At 42.7% G+C, this 24529-nt stretch overlaps 1 protein-coding gene across 2 annotated transcripts in view; it reads right to left on the minus strand.

Moving 5' to 3' along the window:
• Window positions 1-13159: 13159 nt before the first annotated feature.
• The window catches only part of FAF1 (Fas associated factor 1), a 178172-nt gene continuing 166802 nt past the window's right edge, over window positions 13160-24529 (minus strand). For both annotated transcript variants that reach the window (XM_075037075.1, XM_075037074.1), the window contains exon 19: window positions 13160-15400. In XM_075037075.1, the coding sequence (XP_074893176.1) occupies window positions 15317-15400 (84 nt within the window). In that variant the 3' untranslated portion in view covers window positions 13160-15316. The remainder of the gene's footprint in view (window positions 15401-24529) is intronic.

Here is a 24529-nt window from a genome sequence, read left to right on the forward strand (position 1 = left end):
TCCTGAGCCCAGGGCCGAGGCCTCTTCTCCGGACTCGGCACACTCCTCCGGGCTACGAGAGACTCTGCTCTTTCCTCTAGCCGGCTCTGGTCGCTGAAGGGGGCACTTTCAAACGGGACCCCCCCCGGCTTTTTTTTTTTGGTGGTGTTGTTTTCTTACAAAGTGTCTTTAGAAAAGGAGAACCCCGGAGTCTCACTTCTCACTGATTTGATATTTTAATAACAATCGTTTCTCCCCTGTCCTTATTTGCTTTTGGAAGCTTTCCCCTCGAACCTAGCCAAACAGTGCGCGCATTTCACAGATTTTATTCAAACAAAACACAACTTGGCTGTGAGTTAGCCCGGACCAGCAAAGCCGGGGCCAGGGTTTGCCACAGGCTAAGGGCTTCTTTCTCCAGCTTCGTCCCGGCCTGCCAGAGCCCTGGGGGGGTGTAAGAGTGCACGGGGGGCAGTTTGGGGGGGGGGGGGTTGCCGTTGCTTCCCTCCCTTCTGTCCTACAGCAATTCATTTCTGTTCGAGGAGGCACAATAAAATCTTCATGTACATCCCTGCGTTTGTGTCTTTCTTTGGGGGGGGGGGTCGGTGTTTTAGGAACCCACAGGGTAGCCCGCTGCACGGGTAGGTGCGCTGGGGAGCCGGAGCGGGACGCCGCGAGGTTATGAGGAAAAGAAAAATTCATTCCTCCAAACGCAGCGAAATGCAACTTTAAAGCCCCCGAGACTCGTCTCGTTTCCACCTTGTCTTCTGGGAGCTCCTACCACCGCCGTCAAATCCACGAGAAGAGCCGGACCGTGGACCCAGCTACTTGCTCCCCCCCCCAAAAAAAGGGCTCCCCGGGCCCCGGAGGAGCAGCCCCGGTTTGGGCTGCTCCAGGGCCCGGGGCGGGCGGGTCCCCCCACGGCGAGACCCCGGGCGCAGGCGGGTGCTGGCCCCGCGGACCCCCACGGGGGTGGGAGTGGGGGGGCAGAGGCAGAGATTCCGGGGCGCAGCGTCGCCCCCGGTTTGGGCAACCCGCGCCCTCCAGACGCGTGAAAAAGCGACGTTATTGCCTTAGAGGAATGAAAGAGCAACGCCGCGGTTCCTTGCGTGGTGCCCGGGTTGCTGCTTAATTATCCCCGCTACGTGTTTGACTCTGGCAGCCTCCAGCCACGCACGAAGTCGGCGCCCACGACTCAGCGCTCACGTCTGGGTCAGCTCGATAAAACACGAGGCTTGGGTTTGGGTTTTGTTTTTGGTTTTTTTTTTTTATATTTATTTTTAAGCAAACCCGATTTCCCCGGTGTTTATTTCTCTCCTCACTCCCATCGATTCACCCAAAGGCTGCCTACGTATCGCTGCTCCCGTGCAAAAGTTTGAGAGGGCTGCATGCAACGGTGCTGCTGCATCTTCCCCCAATTACAGTAGTAAAATCTTAATTAAAAAGAGCCCGTCTATTGGCTGCCATGGAGGGGAAGGCAGACACGCACGCCCGGAGGCAGCGCAGCGCCCGGAAGCATCCCAGAGAAATATAGTTCTTGATTAGTGTATTTTCATCTCGTTCTTAGCGGAAGACAGTTTGTAAGTACCTGCTAATGTTAGTGCTCTTTAAGGTTTCAATTGTTCTAGGGGGTTTGCCATTGACTTTTTCATTATTTACCTACTGAATCAAAGTAAGCAAATGCCATCTGTTTCCCTGCTGCTATCATCTTCACTTTTAATTATCCGCCCAGCAGCCTAATAGAGATGATATTAAACTAAATCTTTTTGACATTAAAAGTAATTATCCCCAAACCAATATTACAAGAATGAAAATTACCCTCCTCCTAACCCCCCTCCACCAAGAAAAAGGCACATTCCTCCCAGTCCAGGCAACCTCCTCAGATCCCGGAGCGGGGAAAGGTGGACGGAGCTCCCGTTAGCCCGGACTTCCCAAGTATTTGAAACACGATTAACTCGATTTCCCGGCTCCCAGTGGGGGAGGAAAAGAGGCAAGGGAGCGAGATTTGTGGAAGGCGACACGGGAAAAATCGGGGCTCCACACATTCCCGCGTGGGCTCCTCTCCGCCCCGCAGGGACCCGCACCCGCGGACCGGGGGTGCCTGAGCCCCCCGGGGCACCGGCCGGAGCCGGGGCAGGTCTTTTAGGAAACAGCCCCCCATAAATCCCCCCCCAGGCGGCCTCTGGAAGCACTTTGCTCCATCCAGCGGCACCGGCGGGGACGGGACCGGTCGTTGCAGAGCCATTGGGAGCGGGTTCGTAATTAAGGGCAGGCCGGCGGGTCCTCTGACAGATGGCCGCTCGCTGAATTACCTCTCCGGAGTCATTTCGCTTCGACTCAAACTTCTCCGCCATTTCTCCTCCGACTCGCTTTCCTACGAGCCGGAGCCGCGTCCCCCATTTCCTTTAATATGTGCTAAACTGAGCTAATTTTAATTGCATGTTTCAACTTTGCTAATTAAATAGAGCGGTCTAATTAAAAGTGACTAGGGAACAGTTTTAATTCAACCCTCTACTTTTTTAACAATCCATTATGCAACAAATCCAGGGTAAGCCCTCCCTTTAAAAAAGCTACAGATGATTGAGTTTTTACACCTTTTTACACGCTCACAATGGGGAGACTTGACCCAACATATGTAGCGGCGGGGCCGGGCCCCCCCGGCTCCCCGGTGGGGTATTGGAAACGGGCTGTGTCGCTGCTGCTGCCCTGCCTGAGCGCTGCTGGACCCGGTCGCCTCCCGGGGCCTCCCCGCTGGAAGTGCTGAGACTATTAGCCCGGCAGAGGTTAGAGTAGCACATCCCCAAGACAGCAGCCCAGGATTTGGGAAAATCGGGCTCTTTACACGCTTCATCTCTTCACCAAGTGCTCATTAGGTTGTTAACCTCTGGTTCACATGAAAGGGGCATGTGATGAATCCCCTCCCGAACAAATGGGCGCATCCCCCTTCAGGCACTGAACAAAGCCCTTAAAATAACTGCACAAGAAAGCCTTTAGTTGTTACTCTAAAATTTCTTTTCTCTGAGAGCTTGTGCCTATCCACACGCACGCACACAGACACACAGAAAGAGGGAAAAAAAAAGCGCACACATGCAAAAATTCGCGCCTCCCCACTCCCCCCCCCCCCCCTTGCTGGAGCTAAAAATTAAAAATCCGGGTTCCGTCCCCCGGGCCTTTGGCGCTGGCTGATGTCCCCCGGGTTTGGCTGAGACTCGGGCTGGGGCTTCCCGAGGGAGGGGAAAGAAATCTTAATCGCTTTAGCGGAGCAGGCGGGGGGAGGCAGCCTCTCCCCCCGCAGGGGGAAAGCCAGGTACCTCCAGCCGGGGGGCAGCCCTCTGCGAAGGGGGGGGGGGGGGTGCCGATGCCGAACACACACACACACACACACACACCCCCACACACACACCCCGCTGCTCTCCCCTTCATCCCCCCCGCCCCGGAGAGACAAGTTGAGCGGAGTCACGGATGAGGAGGATGCGGGCAGGAATTTCCCTTTCCCGCAGGGGGAGCCCGGGGCAGGGTGGGGGGAGCCCGGGGCGGCTGGAAGCAAGGGCGGCGGAGCGGATCGTGTCCTTAACCACAGCGGCTCACCTTCGGAGGCGATGCTGCCCGGGCACTCCCCCGTCCGGGGAGCTTACTGCTAATTGAGGGATGGCCGGGGAGAGCAGAGCCCGGCTCCCGCATTCCCACAGCTCTTGTATGGATTTTAGGCTCTTTAAGACCTTTCCTTTTCTCTCTCTCCCTCCTTCTCCCTCTCCCTTTTTATTTTCCCAGCCCCTCGGGCATGGATTAAAGTGACAGACAATTTTCCCTTCGCACCTTATTGATGGTCAAATGCACTTTGAGATAATGCGCGGAGGGCGGGTGGGAGGGGGGTGTGTGTGTGTGTTGTCCCGGGAGCGCGGAGTTTTTGGGAGCGCTGCAAACCACCGCGGGACGGTGGAGCGGACCCCGGGCAGGCAGCCGCGGGGCGTGGGGGGGGCCGGCACAGGCTGCACCCCCCCCCCCGGTCCCCTCCTCTCCCCATCACCTTGCAGGTGGCTGCGGGGCAGCGAAGGCTCCGCTGGGAGCCAGCGTGTCACCGGCGCTTTCCGTGGCAGAGGGAAACACGCGTGTGCCGCAGCCTCTCCTGCGGCCGTGGGCCTGCGGCGTGGAAACACACGCTCAGGCTCGCACACGCAGGTAAAGAGGAGGCAGCAGTTCAGAGGCAGAATGACTCAGGAAAGCTCCGCTCTGCTAATTTGCTATAGGGCGCTCCGAGAGGTTCATTAAAAAGGCTCTTGTCAGCTCCCTAACGATCCGAGAGCTTTTTAATTATATTTTATATTCCCCTACCCGTCTCCTAACTTCAAACACATGGTAAAAAGGATTTGCTGTTTTGTTTCAGGTAAAACCTAATAATTAAAATTCAGACCCCGTCCCATGCATCTGCTTCGCCTTTGCCAAATGAATTGAAGGGAGAGAGAAAAGCGATTTCATTGAGATCACAGATGGGGTGCAGGTTTTTGGAAGAAATTTGAGAAACACCATTGTCCAGAATCAAAACTCTATGTCTCGCCCCACAAAGGGGGCTGCTTTAAGCCCCTCAACTTCTATGGGGCTTGTTTTTTAAACTTTAAGTGTTCCGCACAATAAGCTGCCACCAAAATGTCACAACCACTCTGATTCCAAGTGTGTCTCGCTGCAAAGGGTGCAGAAAAATGAAGGGAGCAAAGGGAAGGAGTGTAATTAAAAACCTTCGAGCTCCTCATGCCTGCTGGGGGCACGGCGGCCCGTTCGGGCCGGGGGCGGCCGGGGAAGTGCCCCCACCCGTGACAGCGGGACCGGCACCCCGAGGTGCGGGGCAGGTCCCCTCCTGCGGGGCTCCCGCATCGGCCCCGCTCAGCCCATCGGAGCGCTTCCATATTTTGGAAGGCTAAATTGTTTCATTAGCCCAAAGCAGAAGATTAAGCCTTTTATTTTTATTCATGATCATGACAGCCCCAGTCGGATTTGCCGGAGGATTCCCCCCCTCCATGTTTGTTGCCCTAGGAGCTCAGGAGCTTAACAATCCTGCCGGAATGCGATAGATAAATACAACCTATATCGTTAAAGAGACATATTGAGAGTGTTTGCGGAGGGGCGGGAGAAGAAAACCGCTTTGATAGCATCGTCAAAAACCACACGCACTGAGGGGGGAAAAAAAATCATTCTTGTATTCTTTTTACAGTTAACATACGCTATTTAATGGGGCCCTTGTGCAAACACAGACTTCTCGTAAGTTCGTGATGGACCATCCGCAACCTACCACGGCACCCGCCAGCCCCATCCCCGTGCCGCGCCGCTTGCCATCAGCCCTGCGGGACCGGGCAGCGCTGGGGCAACGCCAGGGCTTTCGGAGCCATGTGGTTTGGGGTTTTCGTCTTTTTTTTTTTTTTTTTGGCAATGCCCGATCTTTTCGTGCGCGGCCCCTCGCAGGGCTGAGTGGTCCCCTTTCCGCCCACGCCCGTGGGGCAGGGCACACGCCGCCCCGCCGGCCCCACTCTCCCCAAAAGCACGGCAACGAGGGGCCTCTCTCCAGCCCGAGTATCCCCCACACACACCTTCGATCCTTCTTTTATTAATTTTCACTATTTTGGGGGGGCGGTGCCGGACGGGCACTCTCCGCCGCGGCCGTGCGTGCGGAGCCGGCTCCGCGCAGCCAGGGCGGCCGCGGAGGATCCGCGATGAGGGAGTTGGGGGGGGGGGGAAGGGAGACCCGGGAGCACGGTGCTCGGTGCTCGGCTTCCCTCCTGCCGGCCCCACGGCTGGCCGGTCGCTGCTCGGCCGCCGCCGGCGCTCCGGTGACCGGTGGGGATTTTTCCGTCGACGGCTTCTCCCCACCCCGGGAGGAGCCGGGGAAGACGGGGAGGAAGGGTGGCGGCTGCTGGGAGCGGACGGCTCCCTGAGAGCACGGCACCCGCTCGGGCGTGGGGGGCGTTTTCTCTCCCCACGCCGGCGTTTTCACGGGGGAGCCCGCCGGCCCCGAGGTGCGAAGGCGCGGTTTGCCACCACGCCTCCGGCTCCTGGCCTGCCGCTGCGGCTCGATGCCGGCCCGTGCCGGGAGGCTGACGGGGGTGTCCCGCTCCCCACGGGGCAAATCCCTCGGGAGGAGCGGGCAGGGCAAGGCGGGGAGGGGGGCCCGGCCGCGGGACACCGGGCGGGCGGTTTCCGCGGCCGCCATTTCCTCAGCGCGGCGGCCGCCGCGCGCGGGCGCTTCCCCCGCAGAGACCCCGGCGCGGGCCCGTCCCTGAGGGAGCGAACTCCGCCTGAGCGGCCGGCCGGTGGAGGGAGGGGGCCGGCAGCCGGTAAGCGGGGCCGGTTCCCTTCCCCTCGCCCTTCACGCACAGGCGGGCGTCGGCGCAGCCCGGCTCGCTGCCGCCTTCCCGCCTCCCTGCCCCCGGGGGAGCTCCCCGCTGCCGTCGAGCCCTGAGCGGGAGCCCCTCCTGGCGCCCACCGGCGGCGGGAAGGCCTCGATGGCGGCTCCTCCGCCCGTTAGCCGCCCTCGCCTGCGGTAGCCGGGGGGCACCGGCGGACACACCGCCGGCCCCGATGGCTGACAGAGAAGCCAGCGGCTCTTCTGGCGCTCTTTTCAGGGCAGCTCTCTGCTGGCCAAAAGGGGGCCCTGGGAGCTAAGAGGGCCCCCGCGGGGCAGAAAGGCTGAGGTGGCCTTCGGCTCCCTCAGGGGCGGCCCGTCCACTGATCCTCGGCTGCGGCCTGCGCTGGCGCTTCCAGGTAACGCCCGGTAGAGCAGCCGGGAAACGGGGTGTCAGCCCCCCAAAACAGGGAGGTGAACGTCCCGGCTTGGTTCCGAAGCACTCGCTGGGTTGTGAGGCTGTGGGAGAGGTGGCGGTGAAGGCGCCATGGCAGGTGACGAGGGATTGCTGGGCACATCTGTAGTTCCGCCAACGGCGAGCGGAGCTTGAGAGAGGGACGGCAGTGCAGGTGGTTTGTGCGGGTTAGGAACAACGGGAAAGGTGGCGTTTGGAACGGGTTAAATCCGTGGGATGGGAAGACGGAGGATGGCTAGCGTTCAGGTACAAGGTATGCTCTCCTGACAAGCACGTGATACTACCTAACGGTTACTCAAAAAGGTTGAATTTATGGGACATGGAACAATATTACCACCACAGGGGGGAAAAGGTGAACTTGAAGAAGCCTTGCAAATTTTGTTTCCATTATTTTTCCAGTGAAGAACTGTTGTGCTGCTTCCGTCCAACGCTGGAGGTTTTCATTACTTCAGACAGGACTAACTGGTTGCCAAGAAATCCTCCATCAAGAGGAGGACTCTATCTTTTCTGGTGATTAGTGCAGCAGTAAACTTTTTTCCCTGGAAATAGCATGATTAGAATTTATCATTCATTTTGAGACATATTACAGTGGGTCTATGTATAAGTATATTTTTCTCATGTAATTCCAAGTCTGGATAATAGTTTCTTTTGAGAACAGAGCCTCCTTTTTCATTATTGATAATATTTTTCCCCTGTAAAGTCATTTATTTCCTCTTTAGTTGGGAGGAAGCAACGTTTTTCTGCAGTGTGTAAGCAAAGATGGATACTATTACCTTGTACAGAGTATGTAAAGTCTTCAGCCTTATTCTGTGCTTGAAAATTATATGAACATTACCTACTTTATTAATAATTATTAGTCCTGTTTCTGGTGGTGTATAAATAACCTGAAAATCCATTTTTCTGTTTGAGGTAAGTGGATTGGCTGTAATTAAATATATCTGCGATTATGGTAACTGAAAGTTTTTTTAAAAATCCACATTACACTTTGAGGGCAACCAATTCCACTTTCTCTTGGAAGATAAATTCCTTGCTATAAGATTCTCATAAGCAAGTAATACTAAAAAAATCTTAATTTTTATAAAGTTTTTAAATTAATGATAATACTATTTCTTGGAAGAAAGAATCCATTAGAAGCTGGAATTTTAAATCAAAGATCAAGCCTAAGTTAATATTTCTGTAACAACACTTTAACAGCTTTTTTGACAGTAAAATTTCCCTTGTGCTTCTTTCATATTACTCTGCTTCGGCTGCTCTTCATTTATGAGCTTGATCCATATCCTGCTGTGACCAGCCTCTTTTCACCAACCCAGTAGTGCATAACTGCCATAAAGTTAGTTTAATTGGTCTCCTAAGGATTCAGTCTGCTTATGGGAAATTATTTTACTACAGGATGGTATAAATGGTGACTCTTAATACTATTGCCTCTTTCAGCATAGAGAGCATGATTTGCGTGTGGTGCGATCGGTTTTGCTGTGACGTTTCTTAAGAACTGTAGTAGCTGAGTACATCTTGCAGTATTTTTTTTTTGACCGCAGTGAATCTTAAAGCAGGCATCAAGCAGCCACTAGATTATGGAATCCAGTGGTGTTAATCTAACTTTTTGTTGCTTAATTATTTCTGCTACTGGCAGCATTTTTGTTTCAATAAAAACTAGTTATCAGATCACCACTTTGATTCATTTTGGGAAAACTATGATAATTTCACAAGGAACTGGTTTGGTTCCAGAAGTAAGACTATGATGGCAGCTGGATAAATGCTAGTAAAACTAGGATGGTGTTTGTAAAGCAAAATTAAGAATTCTCGAGGGGTTACCTGGTTATAATGTGTATTCTCTTGAATCTGGCATTTTTTGATTGATAAGAAATACTGCTCATGGATAGTGATTGCGTGATGACAAGGCGCCAAATATGATAGTAAGCATTATCTGAAGGACAAAATACACTTGAAAACATCTAAAATACAGGGAATGATGTAAGAATGCCGTAGCTGCCAAAATATAATTGTCAAAGGAGTAAACTGCACATTTGCCTTCAAATTGCTCATAAAATGAAAGGATTGCTTTATATCTACTAAGACTTCCCAGCTGAAAGTACTTCAATGCTTTTAATACATGTGCATAAAACCACTTTTCATATGACTAGGGAGATTGTTCAATCTATTTTAACTTTTATACCAAACTTTACAAGGAATTGTAATCTTGAAAGCCTCGGTTCTTTTTTTTTTTTTTTTTTTTTGCTATGTTACAGGATACAGCAACAGTCACACAATGTCTTATTCACCTTTGCCTAAACCTTGAAAAAGTGGAAGTATTTTTCAGCAACAGAGTGTTCTCTGCAATTCACTGAGAACACCTTAGATTTTTTTAATTAGATCCACAACATAATTTATTAAGTTCCTCTGTAGATGTGGGTTTATAATTGTCATTCAAAAAAATCCTTCTCAGTTGCCATCACATTTTGGACATGGTTGCTTTTATTCACACAACGGAAGTCCTAATTAATCAGGGCATATAAAACAGGCAAATAGACCTAGAAAAAATGAAAAATGTTTCTACATACACATTAAAATAATTTTTAAACTGCTAAAATGGCTGGAACAGAATGGGAGGTTTCAAATGACAACAAATTAGGCATATCAGTAAATTTAGAAAAAGCAAGATCATGAATAGGATGCTGTAGTTCCATAGTATAAAATACCTATGCATTATAGTAACTCATGCTAATGGGGACTGTGACAATAGGTTAAATAAAGCATAGAGGCAAATAAAATGATAGAAAACATATTTTGAGGTAAATGAAAACATACTTATATTCACTGTTTTACTTAAAAAAAAAAATCACCAGAGTAGCATTTATCTTTAAGAAGAAAACTGCATAAAGAGGAAGATAATAAAGAGAAATTAAGTCACAGGTTAAAGACTAAGACTGTAATCAAAACTATTTGAAGACACTGTCTTAGACCTTCAGAGTACACATCTTACTTAAAAAGACTCCAGAAGGCCCACCAGAAGTAGCTGAGCCATGTGAGCCAGCACATTAAAGGGTGCAATTGAAAGAGACTCACATGAGGAGAACCAAAAGAACATATATGACTGTGGAAAGTTAACTTTCGGAAGACACAAAACCAGAACTAAACAACTGACAGACCTTGAGGAACAATTACCAAAGGTGTAAAAGATCATTAAAAATATCATAAACAGGAAGCCTCCCAGAAAGATAATTGGACTAATATATTTTCAAGGTATAAAAGGAGTACTTAATGAAAGTAGGGCAACTGCAGGTAAACTAAGCTAGTCATTTGCACTGATGTTTACTACAGTGGAAACATCTGTTCTTGAGAAAAAAAAGGGAGTATTACTCAGAGACTGATAGCTGGAAGCAGTAAGCAACAGTTTTCACAGTGAGAAAGGATACCAGCGATGTCCCCAAGGATCTGTGTGGGAACCTGTGTTATTCAAGGTACTTGTACATTATCTGGAAATCAGTAGTGAGGTGATGATATTAATGAATGACACAAACCCATTCAAGATGACTGGATTGAAAGTGAATAGGAATGAACTGTGAAGACTGTCGTAACATGGAGTTAGAAAAATAGTAAATGAAACTCATTGGTAGTAAGTACAAAATAATGATCATGTTAACCAGTAGTTTTGTAAGCACAGGAACTGATGAAGCCTACTTCTATAACCAGCAGTTGAGTGACATTTTAATTTAATTATATTAAGGCTGCAGTGTGACTTCAGTCTTTATTACACATAAAAGAATCCACAGAGAAAAGCCCTGATGAAGGAGCGAATTCTCTGGTATGTAATGAGACATTAAATCCTGTTGAAACTTTTTTCCTGCAGGTAGGGTACTCGGGCTGCTCTCTCAGGTTTGTAGCGACTGGTAAGAGTTAGATCTAGAGTGAGCCCTGCCCTCACTGCACACACTCAAGGTATCTTCTGTCTGGATTCCTATTTCTTGAATTCTGGGCTACCGACTTTTGCAAAACTTATAGAAGCCTCAGACAGCAAAACCTTTGTACCATTTGTTTAATTTGCTTGAAATTAAAAAATTAATGTAAAATGTAAATGTAATAACAACGCATTCAAAAAATATTTCGAGGACCACGATTGATACAATCCCACGTGAATCAGCACTGCTGTGAGAGGGAGCAGCCCTGCCTCCCTCTCATCATCAGTTGCTCACCCCCTGCATGCTCCACCTTCTGCTTTTTGTCAGTGCTGGTGTACATACAGCCACTCAGCAAGCTGGATCAGTCTGAAAACTACTCCAGGAAGAAAATGGTTAGTTTTTAACTAGGTTAGTTTGCCTGATCCCAGTGCAAGATGGGGGCAGAGGTGGCTCTTCTGGCAGCAGCGCAGATTTATACCAGATTAAGTTGAGTATAAAGCTGCCTGGATCCTGAGGCGTTTAGTGCTAAATTTGGTATTCCTCCGTCTCTGTCATCTGTGATGAAATGGTTTCAGGTAGTGAACAATGGTTTACGCTGTGTACAATATATAGTAATTTTTGCTTTCTTTCATAACCTGTACAGAAAAAAAATATAATTAAGACTACTGCTGTTGCCTTTTCTTTTATACAAGTAGAATAAGAAAATCTAAGTAGAGTGCAGAATCAACATTCAGTCTCTCCTCCTAGGTCATGTCTGAAAAGACCAGGGACTGCAACAAACAGTCACTGGATAGCTCATCCCAGGCAAGCACCCATCTGCTAGCCTGAAGACTGGTGCTCCTGCTTGCACCTTCTCTCTCAATGAGCTTAAAGAGTTCTGTATTTTGGCAAACAGCTTTGACAGCAGACAGAGCATGCACATTAAAAGTAGCCTGTACTATGATGGTGTTGAAGTAGTCTTCTGAAACGTCTGACATAGGGGCTTGTTTCTCCTCAGGCCCATAGACTCACAATATGGGAAAACTTCAGTGTAAAGTAAAATTCAGTGAAAACTGTAGGGGAGACTCAGGAGAAGGCCACCATCACCGTTTCGAAATAAAAATCTATCCTGTGCTTCGTCAGATGTTGGAAGAAAGGACTTGGTGCTTACCTTGACGTACGGTCTCAGTGCTGTGAAGCCTGAGTGGAGGGAGCTGCCCTGGGCCAGCAGAGAGTAGGAAACGTTAGCTCCGGTGAGGAACGGCGTACACAAGACATCTCCATCTTCAGCCACCACTCTGAGCAGTTTCTGGTCTGCCTGGTAGTGACTCTTCACATGTGGGGTTTTTGCTTTCCTTTGTTTGGAGATCTACTTGTGTATTTTTTGCTTGTTGACCCCATTTTAAGGCACCTAAATCTTCCTGTGCATTGTTTAGGGAGTCTGGATGTGAGGCTTGGATAATGAAGTGCTTCTGTCCTTCTGTGAATCTGGGTCATGGCAATTTTGGTTTTCCCCACATACGGAAGAGTGAAATCATATAACTTTTTAGTAGAAATATTACTGTAATTGAAATTTATTTTAAGTTTCTAATGTCACTGAGTAGGTACAGTTTACGAAAGCCAAAGTCCTTTTCCGCCACATTAAAAAGAATAAACAAAACCCCCAGCGTAGCTCCATTAGAAACACCCTCAGCACTCTCACTAAATTTAAGAGTGCGTATGCAGACAATGCAGAGCAAACACTTGTGTTCTGCATATTCTCTAATAATGATTTCAAACACCAATGTCAATAGGTGGGAAGTTTCTTCAAAAGCCAGAGCGCGCCCCACCTTCACCGTAATGCTCTGAAGGCCAATAATGAAAGCCGACACATCGTACAGGATTCCATTCATTAACAGTAATTCCTTAATAATTAAAACTAATGCATAAATCACGTTAATGATAAGCCATTAACGCGAAGAACCTGAAGATAAAAGGTAGAATCAGGGATATGCTCTGTAGCAACAGTGTTACAGTTTTAGGGTAATACTGAATTACAAAATTAGTCTGTAGACTGACTAGAGGATTAACCATGCCAGCAGAGCATATGAAGTGAATACCATGGTTTAGGAGAGCAGAAAATGATGGCATAGAATATTAATGTTTCTACACAGGGACTGGTTTGCATTGAGGGTGTAATTCAGAAAGGTGACTCTAGATGGTTGCTTCTTGAAATCAGGCCCAAAGTATTTAAGGACCAAAACCATAAATGTTTTATTTAAAGAGTGATACACTTGTTTACGCTGTGGCAGAATGATCCCTGTGTACTGATCTTGATATCTTCATATCAGAGGGCAGTAATGCCACCACTTTGAACATTTCCAGTTAATTATCACCAGAACATTTTGGTAATGACAGTGTATTTTGCAATATGAACAAAGGGAGGGAAAAAATAATAAAGGAGGTTAGGAAAAAAAAAAGGCCAAACAAACCCTGGGAGCACTGACTTCAACAAATTCAACAAATATTCAAGCCACATTTAATAACTTTATGAAACTAGTATCAAAGTAAAGAATATATAGTCAAAATACAGAAATAAAGTTGAGTGAGAGAAAACAGCCCGATGAGATCAAACAAAAGTTAAACAGAACAGATTAATATAAACAAGTTAGCTGAAAGGTCGCTTTGCTTTGTGTAGCAGTATTTCAGCAATTCCTTTCCTCAATAGCCAGCTTAGAAGGAAGAGCTAATCTGAAAAAAAAGATATGCATCACTTTAAAATCCTGCTGTATGTGTTACTGTGATTGTTTGTAGAAACAGCATCACCCCAATTTGCAACCTATGTTAATTTCTTATTTAATAAACATAGTGGATTTTTTTTTGTAAGAAAACAAAAGTTCAGAATGAAGTGTCTGCATTCAGCTTTCCATTACACATACATTTATCTTTCTGTTGGCTATGAATGCTTTTATTTGTGAACTGCAAATGATTAGAATTTGCTTACACTTCCAACCCTTTTGTTTGTCATAGATACTTCACTTCTAAAAGTGTCTGATGTAGCACTCACTAATTACAGAATTACAAAAGGTAGAATAAGGCTTTCCCTGCTCAGAAATTTGTGTTTTTGGTAAAGGTAACAATATATCAGCTTCACTAACACCCTAATGATAGGCAAACATTTAATTTTATATCACCATCCTTCCTAAGAAAAAAGAAAGACTAAGAGATGTGTGCAGTTGGTTTTTGCTTAGTATAAAATTTTTAAATCAGAACTCATTTTGCTACGATAAACACTATGAATTGCATATAAACATATGTGGAAAACAATGTGCCAGGCTTTAAAAAAAAAAAAGTTTGATTAGCAGATGATGATTCTGTAGTGCTATTGTGCACTATCCTGTAAGCCCAGAGATTAAAAAAAAAAAAAAAAAAAAAGGGCAAAAAATTAACCAAACCAGTTTTGATCCAGGTTTGGCATGAAGTGTATGTTATGGTCTTAGACTCAGTATGCTCATTCTGTGGTTGAGAAATTTAAAGTACCAGATTTTTTCACATCAGATAGCAGGTAGCTGGTGCATACATTTCAGACAAGAGAACTAGGATTTCTTTAATTTGAGACGGGATCAGTAATCTATTGTTAAAATGTCCAAAGTGTGCAATAATAAGGCAGATTTCTTATTACACCACCTCTTAAGATACGCATTGTTTGATGAAACAAACAAGGTGCTTTAAAACAGTAGAGTAACAGGATACAAACAAGTGCCAGAATGAAGGAAAACTGCTAAAACGGGAACTGCCCTTTCTTTCACAATGAGAAATAAAGAACTTTTGTATCTGGTATTCGAAAGGTTTTTAACAGCTGATATTCAATATCAGCTGATTCCTGAAGTGTTGGCAAGATACCAGGTTTCTGGTACTGGCCATTTCTAATGTTATTTAAATATTCACATCATGCAATAAGCAGTTTCACACACTGCAATGTAATGGAAAATACTTCCTAAACTGAATCAGAACTGAGACCCAAAGCAGAACCAGTAAATAAATATCTCGCATATATGTCAAACTATATTCTTCAAACAAAACCTTACATCTTATCAAAGAAGTCAGAAAGTACTAACAAAAATTATATGCTTTCTACTATAATACTGTTAAATTTCCATGGCTGAGAATGTCCCGTTAATTTTTTCTGCCTTTTTAAATTAGTTGACAAAGTAGAAATTCAAACACAGAAATAAAATGCATATATATGAGAGCACTGGCTCAGCGAGATATCAAATATACAGCATTCTAGTGTCAAAAGTACAGGCAGAAATGTCCAAGATTTCTTGGTGGAAAAGGGGCATTTGAGGAGTAAAAATTCTACTTAACAATCACTCACATTTTAACAGTGCATTAATTATAACAAAAGCTGGATGATAAGTGAGCAACAGAGTCATAAATGTTCAGTGTTCATAGCAGAATTTTATCCTCTGCTCATTTAAATGAGGTTGGAAACATATACTCATGTATGTGAAACTAAGTAGCTATGTTTTTTCAATTTTTCAGGATTCCTGCAAGAGGCAAAGTTGTGACACTGAATTGAGCTGGATGATAGTACAAGGTGGTGTTGATAGAAGTCTTCCTTTCGATGCTGTGCCTCTGGCTTGTCAAAGGATGATTAGTCCTACAATCTTGTTTGATCTATTCTTTTGCCTCTAGGAAAAGGGTTTCTTGAGGATACAGTTTTACCTCCAGTAATGATTTATTTGGATCCAGCTGGGTCACCTGTAAAGATAAGAACAAGAAGGTATGTGTAAGTAGACTTTTTTGATTTGTTTATCTTCACAGGGCAGATTTTCACTGGGGAGATTTTTGAGTCCCTCTATCAGTGATAACTGAAGTTGTGAATATGAATTCCCAGGATGCAGATTAAGAAATACATATTGTATTCTGTGTGTTGTTATTGTTCTGTAATAACAACAAACATAACAATAAACAGAATCCACAACATTAATTCCAAGAAGGTCTGGTTTTCTACCATAAACCAATGCGTGAATATATCTGTTTCTGTCAAAGTTAAGATCTTTTGGAAGGATTACTAGAACATGAATTAAGATGAAAAATAAAACTGTAGTCCTAGAGAAGTATCATAAAATTTCAATCAAACCGATGGTGCAAGCAGCATAGCCAAGCCAACATGATCTCTCCATTCAAAAGGGAAACTCAGTCTGCCTTTCTTTTCCTACTCCCTTTCTTGCGCCAAGTCACATGGTGAATGAAGCACCTAACTTTCACTCACTGTGATGCTTATCAGCCACCTCAAGGAACCTAGGCTAAGAGAAAACTGTCCACTTTTATTTGTTTGGTTATTTTTCTGTCATGCTAGTGAGTTTAACTGGTGAACACACAAGTCCAGTCAACACCAAATCCAGTGCAAAGGAAGTAGCAAAAGCACTAAGCAGTAAGTAGAATGGAGGAAGCAGGGCCCCCCTCTTCCTTTCTTTGGGAGTGAGATGCTAATTCAGCTCACCATACGGTGAAATTGCATCTCAACCCAACTACTGAAGCGTATACTTACTATGCATGTGTGTATATATATTGATGCATTATAAGTACTATGTGTCTATATATCCTTTAGGTAGACACTTAACGCGTGTACATTTGTATTATAGGATTGTTCCCTGGAATCCTGACTCCTCATTGGATTTGTAAAGGTATTTAGGCAATCACTTGTGCAGGTGGGCATACAGAATTCCAGTGAGAGTTAAATGCCAGGCAATTTGGAAAATAATGATACAGGCACTATCTGCACCACTATTGCCAGAATTCTTCAGAATTTGGATCTTCTCACCAAACCCTGCAAGCTGCTCAACATCCTGACTATCCCATTACTGACTTTCACTTAAGGCATATAAGCAATTCTCAGTTTATAGTAAAAAAGAAACTTTTTTGTTGAGGATTCTGTTTAGAAGCTAGACTGCTGCCTATAGGATAAATCTCTTCCATGAAAATGAGATTTAATTGTAAATATTACATGATATAATTATTTATATAGACAAAATAGTGACAAGGCTCCTAGTGTCTTTCAGACATACAGGTTTACATGCCAATGCTGTGACATCCTTCAGAAGACTACTGCAAAGCTTCATATAGAAAGATGAGCATTATTTCTTTTAATCTTATAATTTTCTGAAATATTTCACTTCCATTTTTAAACTTACTTTCCCTGGTAATTCTGTTTTAGTTTGTTTTGTTGTGTGAGCACACTAGTTATCAGAAGTTTGCTTGTGAATAATAGATTATTAGTCTTATGCTATAGGTATAAATGCAAATGCATAGCAATAAACATTTTTTCCAAAGTTAAATTAGTTTTATCTATGATCATATCATGCCACTGCTTTCTAAAGCTATTTTTTGAAAACATACCAAAAGCATACCAAATTCTATGAATAAGAAACACTAATGTATTTTTTCTTAAAAGCATAACTTACTAATACTGTTACCAATTAACAAAAACAGTATTGCTCCTCTTTTTCTCCCCCCCGCAACTAAATCAGACAAACCTAAAATATATTTGTATTTCTATTGTTTTATTGGATAATTACAGAAAATTCATTATTTAAACAAATATTAAAAGCTTATCACTTCCTAAGTCCATTGAAATCAATGTAATTTCACCTCTCTGCAACAGAATTTTTAAAAAAAACAGAATAAATTAAAAAACCCCACAAAACCAAACAGATGCATTATTTTGATTCCAAAAGCAGGAACATATTTTCTTAAACTTCATGTACCATGGTGAGCTATTGCTAAATGTCTGAAGAGAAAAATAATTTATAAAAACCAGACTCAATTTTAGATTCCTATTATCTACAGTCCAATTATGCATTCCTGCACAGATGCTGCTTAAATTATTGAAAGGTTATTATCTTAGAAAGCAAACCTGTTATGTAAAAAACAGCCAAAGTAGTGCATTTAAGTTTGTGATTACAGAAGTAAGCTAATTAAGTATCTTGTTGCATTTTTTAATGTTTTGGTATTCTGCAACAGTCCATTATTGCGCATAGGCACAGAAAGTGAGGTAAATAGGGGTCTCTGCAATTCACAGCATATGAAGTATTGTGCACCTGAGGGAAGCAATTTTCCTTCTTTTCAGTTCAAGCCAGTTGCTAATTAGACCTCTCTATTTTCAAATCCTGCAACCTTTTTTTGCAAGAAAAGCTAGGAAAGACAGAACAAGTCTCTTCTACATTTGGAAAAAACAAAAATCTGGAAAGCAAGCCTAGGCAATGAACACAATTTTCCAAACTGTAACCACATGGAAACCTATTATTCACTTGAGTGTAATTCAAGATACATATCCTAGTCTAAGGTTTGCAAACTTCAAGTACCTTAAATAATAACAACGCCTGATGTCCCCCAGTGTCTTCATACTTAGAAGGTTAGCTAAAAGCATTGTGGAGTACCTGCAGCAAAAGGACGGTGCAGCTTTTGCCCATAATTTCAGTGTGCTGCTTAATTCACTGAGGGACAGCAGAGTTTGCAAATGTTTACACCATTACCCAATTAACTAACAATATGGCTCCTACATCTGTCAACAAACAAAGCTGTTGTTGCTTTGTTTTAGCTCCTTGGCATTTTCTGTTCATATGGGTCGCCATTGTACTTAATTATCACACCATAACCCTTCTGCAGCTTCTACTTTGTTATTTGTGGTTTGTAAATATGTTGTTTACTACGAAGAATAGAACCCTTATTAGTGAACACGCCTCCTACCAAAAGAAATGGTTTCTCTTATAAATATATGAAATATAAGACCTAAGATGCTTTGTAACTTACAGTGTTTTAAAACAGAGTTAAAAACTAAAGAATGGTATGTAATAGAGATCGAAGGACCCTGGAAGAGCTGTAGCCTGCAAAGGCGTGTCCACCAAAATAATGAATTTTATTCACTTAAAATTTACATGGATTATTTCATAAAGCAAAGTATAAAATACCTCCATATTTAAATCTGTCTTCCTTGTTTCATTACCATTAGGATAAATTCTGGAGTCCACTTCAGTGCTGACAATCCTTTGCTCTGATGTCGTTGCATGCTGCTCTTTTCAAAACAGCCCTGCACCTTATAGAAGTTACATTGTCCCAAACCCCTATACCTTTATTATTTAAAGACTTCTTCTATGTTGTTAGCAATTATGCAGGAAATCATTTAAGCGTGTGTTTATATACTGAATCTGATTTGTTCCTGTTGAACTCAATGAGATTACATAGGTACCCATGTGGTGAAATCAACAATCTCTTGATTAAGGTTGCAAAGTTCACCAAGTTAAGCATTTGGCATTTGTTAAAAGGCCTAAACAAATCCTAAAAGCATAGTTTTTCTCTATATTTTCAAGTTCTACAATAACTGACTTTCTACCAGTCATATGCATGCACTCTAAAAGTCCACTCACACGTCACATGGTTATACCAGCTGATGAGGTGAACGCATTTTAAAAATATTTTTCTGGTTTTGCTAAGGTAAGTATTTTATATTATAATGAAATGTAAACTAAAACCCCTTAAAAAGAGACTCTAAGTTGTTTGAAGTTTATATAGTGAGGAGGGTGGCAGAGGAAGGACACAATGTTCAGATGCTAAGAGAGTATAACTCAAGTGACAGCAAAATTACTAATACTCAAGCTCACAGAATTCTGTAGAATATCGTGCACGCGCATTCAGGGCTGTCCCAAAGCCAAAGCAGATAGTGCCCTGGGAGTTTTCATCTTCAGGCAAATGACTTTCTATGCAAACTTTAACACTCCCCTCTCTTCAGGGAAGACTCCTTCGAGCAACGTGACCAGAGGGTGGTAACAGGACCTTATTTCTATTGGTGTTAGATCTTGCCGTTGAGCTGTGAAATGTTTCGGTTTCACTGAAATAGGTTTAAGTTGGTAAAACAATACTTTTCTTCCAACTGTGGGTACAATTTTACAGGACCTTACGCTTTGGTGCACTGGAGCTAAGACTTCATCTTTTAAAGAGCTGTGTTATATAACCAATGTTGGTTTGGTGCACAGGAAATTTATTATTTGAATAGGTATTTGTTTAAATGAATTCTGTGGTAATTATTTCAACTAAGCGCTAGGTAGTTGGTTTGAAGTACTTCTGTGGCTCTTTGAAGTTTGAATGATTTAAGTCTGCACAAAACCAAAAGATAGTAATGTTAACTCTTACATTTCTCCTGTAAGAATGTAGTAGCTACTTACGCTTTATTCTGAATAAATTTCTTGGGTTTTTAAATAACCCAATAACAAAAATTAATACTAGCTTAAACAACATTTTAATACATTTTTATAGCAAAGTCTTTTTCCTTCTAGAATAATTTTTGTATTATTTCTGTCTTCACCTTTGCTGACCTATCTGTTCTATTACACATTCATATCCTGAACAGCTGTACTTTTACAATTTCAAAGGTGTGGTTCCTTACCCTCCCTAATTCTGCAGGGAAAAGATAAATAAAAAAAAAAAGGCTTAATGCCCAGGAAGGTCATTTAAAAATAAAGAATCAAATACACAATTATTATGACACTTACACAAGCAGTAAATATCACACCCTTCACCTTTCTCTACACCCTAGGACAGGGATCTGATTCCTGAGTAGCACAGCCTCTATACCACTTACACACGCATGAATACATTTAATGAATCTAACGGACAAAGAGTTCTTTTACTCTCTTTCCTAATCCTCCTAAAGTATAAATGCAATAGAAATTACTTAAAGGCACACCTGGTAAAGTACCAGATCTGTTTAAAAACCTATATTTTCAGAATGACACACAAACAAATACAGTGAATCCGTTCTACCTACTGAAGTATCTGTCTGTTATACAGATAATATGCTCAGCATGAGCAACAAACAAAAGTAGGGTTACTTTATAGAAATATATGCAATTAGATCTGGTTTAGTTGAATAAACTTGGAGATAATTTACATCTGAATTGAAGAAAGCCGTCACAAATAAGGAAAAATATGTCAAAGACTTCTAGTCTCATTCTAAGTACAAAGCTTTAATCCAGATATGTCACACTGTTACTATCTTATTTCTCTGAAGATTTTTCTCAAAACAGTATTTTAGATTAAGCATATTTAAAAAATACATTTACTAAGCAAAGTAACAGATGTTGATAAAACAGAAAATTGTGATGTTATATCCTCTACTTTGAGCATGCTTTCCATTCTTTTCTAGAAAAGCCGTACAGCTGTCTGAGATACCTGAGATGCTGCCAGTCTTTACATAGTGTAAATTTTCGTTGACTTAACATAATTCATATCAGAAAAGAATTTGCTGCATAGATTACAATCAGTGAAGGCTTATAAACCTGACTAGCATTACTCCACTTTTTAGGCAGTAAATTGAGATAGCAACTGTGTTCTCCTCTGTTTTTTAAAATACTAAGCATAATGGCAGGCAGTGTAAATAAAAAGGATAAACCCAAACCCAGTGTTGCTGTATTTGTATACTGAGGCCTGGACTATCTGGTGCTTTTTAAAAGTTCAGCATTATGAATTCATGATTCTACGTGAAAATTTTTTTGATTGGGAAAAATACCTTCTGTTTGTAGAACAAAGCTTAAAAACCCACAAACACTAATCATCAATCCATTGGACTGGACAAATTCAGATTTTGAGGGAAGAGGAAGGTGCTGTACAGCTCTCCTCAGATATTCTGCTTTCCTCCCTTCCTTCTTTCTGGTTTGAAATCTTTGATCTATTTAGGAATTCTTTGTGTGGTTTCTTGGAAAAAGAGAAGCCAACAGAATACCCTGGAATGAGTCTTTTCCTGACAAAGGACCTGCAGGGAGAAGAGCTCCATCACCTGCTCCTTCACACTATTTACTTTCAGTTTTCTTGCTGAGTAGAGAAAAGGTTCAAGTAGTGGCATTTACACATGAGAGCATTTGTATGTTAAACACCCTTTCTGCTGTGCCAAGGAGCAAAACAGTCCGTTACTTGTGGGCACTGCTGCCACTGTGCTTATATCGAACTAACAATTATTCATGTATTTAATTATTTTAAAATGTGCTAGCTAGAGAGAAGAAAGATCATGTCCCCAGAAATACTACACCTTTCACTGTGGATACTGATGAAGACCTGAAAGGAGGCAAACAGCCACATCTTCTAGAAGTTTGAAAACATTTAAATACATTTAGTGCTCCAAATGAACTGCAAGAACTTTGCTTTGCATACATCCCAAAGGGGAATGGATGTGAACACAGTCACTCACAGGAGAATGACCCGGGATTGGATTCACGTGCACTTCATTATAACTGCATGGAAAACCAATCCAAAAGGATTTTTATCGCAAGTTCAAAGGATTAAGATGTTCAGATACCACAATGATATCTACAGTATAACATTGTGATTGGTAGATAGGTAAAGAGAATAAAAAGTGCGTCTAAGACTGCTTTGGTGATTTAGTCTGATGTATTACTTATGCAATTACCAAAACAGCAGGAGATCATTAAATTTTCTGGTAACCAGATGCAGCATTCTTAGTATCATACTATTACAAAGGCTCTTGATTGATATTTTATCATTACATTTTCTTCCTTCAAGGGGAAAAAAAGCCCACAAAACTGACATTAAGCCTGAATTCTGGGGAAGAAGTACAAAATATCTTAGGCCCAGTTTATGCTGGATAATGCTATATGCAACAGCAAAGCTCTGTGGCTTAACTAAGGCATCTTCCTGTGAACAATAACGTGTGTCCCCTGAAATACATGTTTTGTAAAATGGAGCAGTGCTGAATAAAAGAACACTTTTGGTCAGAGGGATGTGCTTGGGTGGAATATATTAATCACATGGTTGGCATTAGTCATTGGGTTAACTAATGAGGATGACTCAACTGCGAGTTCACATACCGCATTGAGTATTCAGTGTTGTGGTGAATGCTTGCTTACTTTAGTGAGTCTTGAGTAAAATAGCTCATCTGAAATGCACACCTATTTCCTGAAATTGGTTACACATTCCCCGTATTCAAACAGAGTTGTTGTAAGAGCTCAGAAACTATATTGACCTACAGAAAGTAATTCTATTTCTTTTTAGAATAAGCTTACATCTATGAGATGAGGAAGACATTCCTTCCATCTCCTTTCAGTGACTTGATACATGAAGGGCTTCAGTCTTTCTCTTTGGATAGCACAGTTCCTTATGCAAAGACACCAGGTCTGAAAAGACAGATCAAGTCTGCCTGTCTTGGAAGAAAACATTATCAAAAATCCTTCTGTAATACTTACAGAATTTTTGACTGCCTATATGGAAATTATATTTCCACAAAAGTAAACATCACATTTCAAGAAGCAAAATCTACTCAATATTCTCTAAAGTACTGCCACTGACTTCAGCAGGGCAAGAATATCACTTACTCCCTTTGTAGGTGCTGACTGAAAGACTGCGATACTATTCTTTCTGAACAACAAGCTTTGTTAAAAGCAGTAAAACACAGAGGGGTTGCAAATGCTTCAGTGTTCTGGCTGCAATGACATGTGGTCCATTCCTCTCGCACTCAAGGTTAATCTGTCCAATTTTTCTACTGTTACAAGTCATCAGGAAGAACGATCAGAAATCATGCTTTTAAACGAGGCATGGGAATATGCTAGTCTGGTATGGCCAATTTGCTTAGGCAACTTCTCAGTGTCTTAACTAAACTAAACATAACTGCTTGAATAAATAGAGTAACAACATATCCTGAAAAGACAAGACAGACAAGGGCAGATAGTATTGACTTAAGGACAGTTCTAAATGACAAGAGGAGGCACGTCTACCTTTGTAGGTGGCTGTGGCCTTGTGTAAACTAGATCAGAGCTGATAAACACATGCCACCATCAGATCTCTATTGACCTGAAAAATTTTAAATTATGTGAATTAAAACAGGTTAGTACTATTTTGTGCAGTAGGAAATATAAATATCAGTAATTGAAATGACTGGAAAAATTACATCGATCACATGTTAAATTTTCCCTGAACTTACAAAAACATTGTCAAATTTTTGAACATATCAGAAAATTATTTAATTCACCTGAAATCATCCTTTGCCGTAAGACAGATATTCAAGCTACTTTCCTGATTTCTGTGAAGTTACTAAAAGTGCTGTTAGGAATAACCATGACACTGCATGAATCCTTTCTCACAGTAACATCTTTCTTCCATCCTTCTATCAAGATGATGATTAGGGGAAAGAATGTTAAAAGCCAGAGATGGTCCTGAACATATAACTATTTCATGAACTATTTAAAGACTTTAAACCCCACCTAATGAGTTTAAAAGTAGATTATTTGAAGGAAGTTGTTTGCACTGGGTGAAATGCAGAATAGTCCTTACAAAGAATGGCTTCTAGAACTGATACACAAAATTGCCAAACCACCTGGCATAGCAATATAGGGGTCATGCTCTAACATTACCTTTTGGAGAACATCAGAGGATAGTTACCTGCTCACGTGACTATGTGTACAGAGTGCTGCAGCTAAACTTACTGTCCTGTGGTGTTATTTTCACCACTGTGGGCATCAAAGAGGATTACTCCTGCCAGAGCAGAGGAATGGATGATCACATTTAGGTTTGGAGGAATATCTTACTCTATACTCCCATATAATATTAAGAATTGGCTGGCCCTAAATTTACTGAAATCCTGATCATACCTAATTTAAACTAACATGCAATTTGAGTTAAATTTATTTTCTGCCCTTTCAAGGGAGACAGATTTTTTGTTTCTGTTTATTTAAACTGCTGTTGAAATTGGTTAATTAAAAGGATTTAAAAAATCTTAATACTCTAAACAGAGCAAACTGGTTCTGAATTATTAAGCAACATTTTAGATGCATTTAAATAACCTTAAGTGACTTAACTGCCACCTGATCCTAAGCTGTGGCTCAG

This window comes from Buteo buteo, chromosome 10 (genome assembly GCF_964188355.1).
Source record: "Buteo buteo chromosome 10, bButBut1.hap1.1, whole genome shotgun sequence".
Classification (NCBI taxonomy): Eukaryota; Metazoa; Chordata; class Aves; order Accipitriformes; family Accipitridae; genus Buteo; species Buteo buteo.